General features: G+C 45.8%; 1 protein-coding gene across 1 annotated transcript in view; it reads right to left on the bottom strand.

The window, feature by feature from the left end:
* Positions 1-937: 937 nt before the first annotated feature.
* Positions 938-9,860, bottom strand: part of LOC104276337 (activating molecule in BECN1-regulated autophagy protein 1-like) — a gene marked incomplete at its 5' end in the record, with an annotated part of 10,735 nt that continues 1,812 nt past the window's right edge. Inside the window, 2 exons of the mRNA XM_009872614.1 lie at positions 938-1,428; positions 9,788-9,860. Of these exons, the coding sequence (XP_009870916.1) occupies positions 938-1,428; positions 9,788-9,860 (564 nt within the window). The remainder of the gene's footprint in view (positions 1,429-9,787) is intronic.

Genomic DNA, 9,860 nt, shown 5'->3' on the forward strand with positions numbered 1-9,860 from the left:
AAACTACATGTACAAGGTCAAGATTTCACATGCAACACCTTACATCACAGACTCATACCTCACACCCTGGCCTGAAGCTGAAAGACATTTCCCGCCCCCTGCCAAGGAGGTGTAGCTCAGTCCTGGCACCACGAAACCACTGGGATGGCTCATTCATGTTAATATATTGGCACAGCTTAGAATATCCTTGTGTGAACTGCATCCTGACTAGACAGCAGTAGCCCCTGTCCCTCTACCCATTTATACTGCAGCTCTGCTTAGGTTCCTGCCAAGTACTAAAGTAACTCTCTAAAAAGGAAGGATCCCCACCTGTGAGCAGCTCCTGAGCCATGCAGGTTTTGGCAAAGCCCAGTTTTTCCCAGAAAAGACCACAGCACAGGCAGGACGGGTCTCAGAACGCGACACTCTGAGGGGGGAGCAGTGCTGTGCCACAGAGTGGGGCTGCAGTCTGGAAGACTCCTCCACTCCAGCAACAGAGCTGGAGCATCACGCCCAGCTCTGCCCAGTGGGCTGCCTGTCTCCAGAAGGATGCTGCGGGCCCCCTTCCCTTTCTTCACGCAACTCATCAGCCCCTGGGCATAAAAAGGCAGGAAAGAGGAAAGGAAAGAAGCTTTACAAAGAATGACAGGGACCGAATTGCAGGGTTAGGGCTGAGCTCAGGGGAATCCCATGGCCTCAAAATCTGCACGATATGCAGCCAGTACAGTTCATGTTCCTAACTTTTCAGCAGCGGGAATGTTGGAAGTTAAGTAGCTTTCTTCCCCATGGCTTCCCTTGCAGTCCTTATCCCTTCCCACTCACCCAGGATAGAGAAGCCCTCTGAACCACCAGCATCCTGCGAGAGCCACACGTCCCTAGTCTTCCAGCTCCTGGCCAGCTGTGAGGTACAGGTCTCTGCTGAGCAGTACAAGGGTAGCACCAACACACAACTCAATCTCTACCTGTTCCGTGACTCCTCACTGGTGCTGTCATTATTATAGAAGTTGGTACTGTCAGGAAGATGGTTATTATTAGTTAGGTCACTGTATTCAATTGGTCCCTCAGTGTCCATGGAGGACTGGGCCTGCTCTGGCAGGTCCAGATCACCAGCGCTTTGTCCTTCACTCCCACTAGGGGCTGTCCGCGGGCTCAGGCCATGCTCCGACAGCTGCATAGACTCTGAAAGGATCCGTCCCTCTAGCTCAGCTGCCAGCTGCTGTGAGGTGGACTGCTGTGCTGACGTGCCCTCAGCTCCGGTGGACTCTGCACCAGTCTGAGAGCTGCGGTGGATCCGGTGGCTCACAATGATGTTGTTGCCAAAGCCACCCATGGACGCCATGGTGGTGCTCTGCTCCCGCTGGACCACGGCAGTCATGCCCCCTTCCGCCATCAGCCTTTGGATCCTGCTCAGGGCATCCTCCCCACTGGCCCCATATTCTGGACCTTCACCTGCAAGAGAAAGCAGAAGCAACCTTGATGTACACGGCAAACTACGACACAAAGAGAAAGCAGGCATCACACTGCGCACATGTGCTAGGACAAAATCTGGGTTTTGCTCCAGAGGGAGCTCAACATTTTCTTTCCATAGCTTTTGGTGGAGTGCCAGACAAAGGCACTGAACTCTGTCAAGAAAATCTTGGCTGCTCCCACAGGTATCCCTCCCAGACTTGCATGTCCAAGCCTTTGAGAAGCAACTCTTTTATCTAGTCAATACAGGTGGGGGAAAAAAGACGAGCATGCTTTGCCCTCTCACAGCTGCAGAGACATTCCAGCCAGTCCCCCAGGGGCGGAAAGAAAAACCTCATTTCGCACTGCAATAAACCAAGCATTTCACCATGGTGTTAGAGAGTCCTGTGGTCTTTCCTACTTAATCTGTTTGAGAACACCCCAGGCAGATGACATGATGGCAGTCTCAGTAGCAGAGGGGATAGAGGCAGCTGGCCAAGAGCAGAGAGCAGCTACAGGACATAGAGTGTGCTTCCACATCACCTATGATCAAGGAAAAGTCTCCTGCTCCCCTTGACTAATACCTTTTGAGGAATGCAAAAAAACATTTCTTAAGATCTAGAGTCTGTCTCCTCATAGTCAGGCTGTAATAAGCTCTGCGGGAACCATTGTCAGATGCCTTGGCTGCTGAAGATTACTTCTGAAGAACAAAATCTCACAGAACAGTCCACATAGGAGATTAAATCTCTATGCCAGGAAAGTTTTCCCCAGCCCAGCTCTGCTTCTCAGCATTCTGCTTTTGCTTCAAACCCTACCCAGACTGCTTGCAGAAAACAATCTGTAATCATAAACCGCTAGAATCGTTCCACAGTGGGAACCTGACAATTCTTATTAAAGAGATAAATCTCAATCCCAGCTCCACGAAGCTATCGCAGTGCTGATTAAAGGAGAGGAGAAAGCCATGAGCTCTCCTGGCACCAAGGAAATGAACACAAATGTCAACGGGGCTAGATGTAGGCAGGAGTTAAAACACAATAAAACCCGAAATGCCACGGTGACTAGGAGACCAAAACTGCTCGGGGTTGTTGTGGGGTGGAGCTCCCAATATGGGAGCTGGGGTATTCAGCACAGTCTACATCATGCCACTGTAGAGGCTATTTTTTCAAAAAGAAAGATAGTTAAAGCTGTTAACATATTATGCAGTCAGTCAGTGACAGCTTATTCCCTTCCCCTACGGGCTCAGTGTTACTTGCATCAAACACCACCAACTTCATCCACCATGGGGTACGGCTCATTTCATCTTCAAGAAGATCTGCCAACATGCTGCCCTGCAGCAGAAGCACTACGGACATTAAGGGCAAATTTAATTCTCACAAGTAGAGTAAGTCCCTTTCTGCTAGGAATGTAGTAAGCCTGGTATACCCACTATACGTACAGCAATTACATAGCTCTTTTGTTAGAGCATCAACGAGACCACACAGACACCAGTAAACACATGAGAATCTGGAGCAGAGCCTAGAGAAGGGAGCAACAATACTCCCCGGGCAGAGCCTGATCCACAACTCCAGCTGAGAAATCCTGTTCAGGATGTGGCTGATGCCCAGATGAGGAATCTGGCTGACCAGCACAAAGACTGGGAGCAGAGGCAGCTATTAGACTAGCACCTTCAGTGTGAAAAACATGCATGCCAGGGGATACTGAAGCATGAATAATAAGCAGAAGTGGAAGGTTTGAGAAGCGTGGTTTTGGATCTAGTCATCGATTCCTTCTGAGGGCACAGTCCTAATTTGTTACCCACCATCTGGCCAGGCCAAAGAGGAAGCTTGAGGAAGCCAAGACGTGTAACCTGGCTTGGAGACATGCCAGCCAGCCCTATCTACACAAGTCCTGAAACAGCAGGTACTGTGCTCTTGACGGATCACTTACTACAAACTAGCCCAATACAGGAACACAAGAACAGCAAATGAGCAGGGATGCCCAGGCACTGCTCCTTGGCATTACAAACGTGCTTCACCAGAAGAGTCCACACAGGCAGCACAGAGCACAGCACCCTCTGCTCTTCCCTGCCCCTTAATTACCACGTGCCATGGCTGAACTGCCATTTGAGGCAGTCGCTTTGCTCAGACAACACGCCACGGCTGATGCCACAGTAGATATCAACAAGTCACGAACCTTCAGATTGTGAGCACAGCGATACAGCAGTATTGGAAATTCCAGAAAGACAGCCTGTCAAGGGACAGAAATAAGCCTCACCATTGAAGCAGCCAGCAGGCACCGCTGTTTTGGGGGCTGTCTTCCCCTTTCCCCCTCGGGTTTTGACAGCGACTTTGGCTGACTGGTTCAGAGCAAAGCTTCCTGTGCCATGTGCCCTGAGCTGAGCTACAGCACAGATTCACACACAGCCCGTTTCTACCGCCTGGTGACTCCCACACACGTTCTTTCACCAGGCTGCCAATGGAGACTACACTAGTACACGGTGCAAGTGAAATAAGCTAACTTCCATTTGGTGGAGGTCCAGAATGTGCACGCAGGCACTTACCCAAAACAACAGCAGTGACGTAAACCCCACACCTCAGATTGCTAGAAGTTTCAACTTGCTGCAGTGGCCAAACCCCATTCCCTGCACCATCAGCTAAACAAAACCAGAACACAGAGGAAATCCTATACTTGTGACACAAATACAGACTCCACAAGCTTTAGGTATATCCACCAGATCATGAAGCTGAGTCTGTGCAGGAGTAGGACAAGTGACAGCACATCTAACTCTCCGTACGGAAAAGGCCATTTCTCTCCTTTTCTCTCATTTCATGTTCAAAACTACAATCTGACCTCCCAGACTCTGTAAAATGCTTTACAGACAAGATCTAGAAAATTGGGCTAATCAGCTACAGTATGTGAAGTACTCATGTAAGCAGAATGCCTCTCATGCTGTCCTCCACCTACGTTGTCCCTGCATTGGAATCCACTACAGAGCAGGAAGCAATCTTGAGACACAATTTCCATCTTCTTCTGGACAGGGACGCAAGTTCTGTGCCTGACGGGACAGAAAAGCATCTCCCATGGTTTCTTTCTACAACACAAGTAAGTATCAGTGTTGCGTCCACAGTGCTGTGTTCCTTCAAACCTTTTCTCTCTAATGGAAGTGTCCTTTCCAGAGGTCCAAAACCCCATCCATCTCAAACACGGACATAAAATACTACTCTTGAGAGTAATTACATGCCAAAAACCAGAGGATTTCTGTCAGTCTAGCTGAGTCACTCCAACATCACAAAATACTCTCTAGCTAATGCATCTGCCTTTAGAAGTCCTCTGCCATGCTACTCCAGAAAGTCAAAAATTTGACACAGAAAACTACAAAGGTGAAACATCTCACAAACTTCCAGTGGAGCTGGCATGAGGCAGAAGCATTTCCACTTTTAAATAAAGTGGTCACTGAAGCACTTACAGGGAGTACAACTTACGTGTCTCTGGGCATGGACCGCACACACCAGATAAAGAGCAAAGCCCACAGAAGCAAGGATGAGATCAGGCTCTTCCATAGCCATGCAATATACTGACACTGGTCTTCAATTTTTTCCTGTTTTCAGCCTTCCTCTTTCTAAAACCATCAGTAGTTAGTACCCACGCTTACAAACAAAGCTTCAAAATTAGTACTAAGAGTAAGCACTGCAGAGATATCTAAGTCTTCAGAGAACATGGAATAATAGCTCCGAGGTGTGAACTGACCCACTAATTCAGATGCTTACAGATAAAAATATCAGCATTTTAAATTAATTCACTCCTTGCATAAGAATAGGAAAGGGAGGGTCACAACACAGCATAACCAGCTACGAATAATCACATCTCGTTTAGAGCCAGAAAAAATACTACCAGTTACTTGACTCCCCAAACAAGCTTAGAAGCATGTTCACGGTTCCTTTCTGAAACAACTCCAGAGAACTCAGACAAGATAACTGCTTTGACTTGTAACAAATTTATCATGAGTTATCTCTCCTTGTACAAGTGAAACTCAGTTTTGTAATGAGAGTTTAAAAGTAGCCCCATAATTTAATCCCACGAGAGCCAGGTACTTGGAGTAGCTCACACTGTAAAGGCTTGCGTAGTACATGCTTCCAGAACCTGATTCTATTTTTCGGGTAGTGCTTTTCTTTAAAGAGAAACTGAAATTTGCAGTTCTATAGGACATATGACGCACACTTTACAGATGGACAGGCAGATGAAAGGCTAAGGGATCTACCCACGTTTCTACTTGGAGAATGAGAGGCAGATCTAGAAGTTGATCCCTGGCGCCCTGGTTTGCATTTCCACACTAATTGCACAGAAGTCACATCGCATTTGACAACAGCATTGCAGGAACACGTTCAGCTAACGTAAAACAACATGTTTCTTTTCAGCATTCATGAGGCTTGGCTGGGGACAGGGTACTCCTGCCTATGCAGTCCCCTGACACACGTTCCTAATGTGTCAGATAAAGTAAGTTACATCACATGCAGGCACACTGACTCTGTCATAAGTGCTCCTCAGGCATCCTCAGGATGCTTTACTTACAGCAGGAAAGTTTCACTTGCATGTGCTGTCTTTTCACTACTAATAGTTTGAACAGACTGAATCCCCCAAACCCAAGCCCTCACTTCACTTCACTATCCCTTTCCCCTCTCAAAAGTATCTGCTGCGACCTCTGAAAGCAGTTGGACAGGATGGAAATTTGTACCGGCTGGTGAAAAACACCAAACCAAATAGGTTAAAAGCTGTATACGGTGTAATAGTAGTCAATACGTTGCTCCTCCAAAGACAGGCAAAAATGCACTGACAGCAAGTCTTCCAGTGGCTACAGTTTCATTAGTTCATAACGTGCTTATGTGCACAATGAGCACTGTGCTAGCTATCGGAATTTTAAGCCCCAAAGACAATGCAGATGATAGGAACTGAGATTAAAATTGCCTTTCAGTTATTTCCATCAAGGTGGGGATTTTTTGAGTGCAGCTTATTTTTTTTAACATATTCTTTGAATAATATTTTTTCAAACAACTGGGTTACCTGAAAGATGTACTGATACACTGTCAATGGCCAGGGGACAGCAGGGGTGCACAAACAAGTGTCCTGCGCTGTGGAACTGTGCGCTTTTTGCACAGCTGCAGTCTCTGACAGTTACTGTCACTTGCACCCCACATCACAGCTCCTGCAGCCTGAACAAGTGACAGCCATGATGTGACCCAGTCTCGACCGGGAATTACAATTTCTAAAGGTTAAAGCTTTGCGCCATCAAATTTCATCAGGAATTGTTGTTGTTTAAGTGACATTTAATTTGCCAGTTGAATATAGATCCCTTCCCGATCATGTCTGTCCATTTGCTAGGGAAAGCGTAGTCTAACTCCCAACAGACTGTTTCTAATTAAGAGCGCCTCAAAGTTACAACTCCATCACAATTTCCACTATGTCTGTCAGCTTAAAAGAAAGTCAGAGACAGCTGAAACACTCTTTTAGGCATCTCTTGGTACCTCTCCTAGTTTTTTCCCAACTCTAACTTCCTCTGGTTTATGTGTGGCTTGGGAGCAGAGTTCACAAGACAGCTACCAACTGCCGAAAAAACCCCCAAAAAGATACAGACATTAGAGGGATTCACTTCTAACAAAGCCATCATATACTCATTCCTCCAAAGGAGGCAGAAAGATAATCAGAACAGCAAAGTCCCCGCAGAGCTTTGCATGAGAAAAGGAAACTATTTATACCCACACAGAGCTTAATTAGATTTCTGATGCAATTCTGCATACTTTTTTGTGCAGTAAGCATGTATCTGCAAAAAAGGCCTTGAGCCAGAATTCCCCACGACAGCGAGGCTGACAGGACATAGGACAGAAACCCACGCTTAGGGGTAGCACTAGCTGTTCCGTTATTTATTTATTTTTATATTTTTCTTTTAACATTCAAGGGTGTGTTCATTTGGGTTTTCTTTTGTTTGTTTTTTTCCCTCATGATAACTAAAACACTTTACATTACTCAGAACCACGTCTGATTTATCCATTCTGTTGCTGGTAATACAGCTAAGCCTTTACGTAGTGATTTACATCTTCAAAGCCCCATACAGAACACTAATTAATCTTCACAGTCCCTGGTGTACTGTACTTTTATTCCCATTGGGTAGACGATTAATAATTTGCTCTAGGTCACATGCCAAGCTACTAGTAGTATGTTTTTTCCCTTTTTTTCCCCTTCATGTCTCTGACATCTAGATCCTGCTATTAGGAAGCACTGATTCCTTTTCAACAGTTTCAAAAAGTTATGGTCGATACAGCGGGCAAATTAACCATCACAAAACCAGCACAGCCTCCTGAACACATTGGATGAGCACCTGAAGTGTTTATGATGCTGGAAATACAATAATCCCAATGCCATGAGCAGCACAATGGGGCTCAAGTATAACGTGAAGCATAAAAGCTCCTGGATGAACCAGACCACTGACACCCCAGGTCTCCAGCTGACCAGCTGAGGTGTTGGTAACAGTTGAAAATTTGTCTTTCTGCTTCACGATACGTCCTTGTACTCTTCCTCTGTCATGGATTACAGAGGTTTTTCAGATCCTCCACATTCCTGACAGTTAATCTCTTGACAGCTTCCTGCTTTGAGGGGCTCTTGAGTCTTTGCACAGGGATTTTCACTAAGGATGCAACTGGTGTAAGAACTGATCGACCACAGGGTAAGAAGACTGCTTGGCTCATCTTCAGCACATATGTCCATGCTGGAATAACTCCTTTCTTTTAAAGATGCTTATACAGTAGGAGTGTGACAGCCCATTTCACAGGTGAGGCCACTTGCAAGGGGACATATGATAAGCAAGCATCTAGCCAGAGACCACACTAGATGTGGAACCCATCAATCTTCTTCCAAGCAAGAAAAGAAGACAAAGAGAAGTCTGTTCTAGGCTTATCTACACTTCCTTTTCTTCCATATACTTACATGTTTTACTCCTTTGTAGAGATACTCTGCCCAAGGTACTGGTAAAAGACAGACTTTCCCTATATCTCATTAACAGTCTAGTTAAAAACAATTTAAAGGTTAATTAGAAAAAACAAGGTAACTGAACTTTCGGACGACTGCAGAACAACAGCAAAGAAGCTCTGGAGAACTCCACTGGTTTAACAGAGCCAAGAAAGACCCCCAAAAGCCTGCAGCATCAGCCACAATGGCCTAGATGCAGCAAGGTCCCACAGGGTACCCTGTTTTCAGACTGCATACCACAGAGTCAGTGGAAGAACCAGTTCGAGTTCAGCATGTGTCCAGACATCCTGTGTTCCAGCCTTATTCACACGCCCTCAACTGTACGAACCTTCCAGAGAGGTTAATCCCAGCTCTGTTGAGATAAACAAACGGGAAACCCCATGGGTCCGGAATTTGCCACTTAACTTTGAACAGAAGAGCTGACATGAGAGAACCGTCACGCCTTAACACACAGGCTGGAAGCTGCACAACAGAAACTTTGGAAGAGTCATGTGCCAGAAAGCAACTTTCAAAGTGACAGAGCACAAGTAAGCATACAGATACAAATGGGCATGTCATGGGCTGCTTCCCCCAAAGCCAAGTGAGTTCATAATAAAGCAACACCTTCAAAACTGTCCCCTTGACTTTGTCTGCCTTTCCTACATACATACTGCCTAACTCCTTCCTAGTCAAGCCTTCAGAGTTGGATTCAAGCACAATGCTACAGTGTAGAGATGAGAAGCCCGACTATGCTTTCAAAAGATCAGTGATTTTACAATTACATAGGAAATGGATATCAGCTGTATCCAGTTGTTTACATGCTGGTAAAACTTTCCTGGACTGGAAAACACTAGAGGCGTTTTTGAATAGCTGAGCTAGATGCTCATCACAGCCTTCAATCATCGGACTAAACAGAATGCTCATACCTGCTTTGTGAGAAGTAATTTACAGTATTTTATTCTGTATCCCAACGCTAAGCTTGTGAAGCCTGCACAGGTTTTAGATGCAGAGGTCGGTAGAACCAAGCTAGGTTCTAACACAGAGGCAGAAAGGATAATTCTTACCAGTTTGTAACCCTACTGATGGTTAGGAGTTCAGGAGATTTGTGAGGAGTGAATTCAGTACAGGTGATTCTCCAAAGACACAACAATCTCGAGCTCATTTTTCCCTCTAACAACATGTGGAAAAGACAACTTCTCTATTTGTACAGTCAGAGATTCACTATCCTGATCACCTTGGCCTGGCTACAGGCAAATTAGGCTGGAGAAATCTTTGCTAAAGAGATAAACAAGAGTGTCTAAATGCATTGATAAGATTTAGAATCTATGTGGAAACTCCTCAGTCACCAGATAAGCTCTGTCAGATAAGTGACTGCTTAAACTCCTACCTTCCCCGGTCCCTGCAGAGGCGGATTCCTGCTCCTGTACCTCCCTCTCTGTCTGAGTCTCGGCATTTTGAAG

Source organism: Apaloderma vittatum, unplaced genomic scaffold (assembly GCF_000703405.1).
Source record: "Apaloderma vittatum isolate BGI_N311 unplaced genomic scaffold, ASM70340v1 scaffold15907, whole genome shotgun sequence".
Classification (NCBI taxonomy): domain Eukaryota; kingdom Metazoa; phylum Chordata; class Aves; order Trogoniformes; family Trogonidae; genus Apaloderma; species Apaloderma vittatum.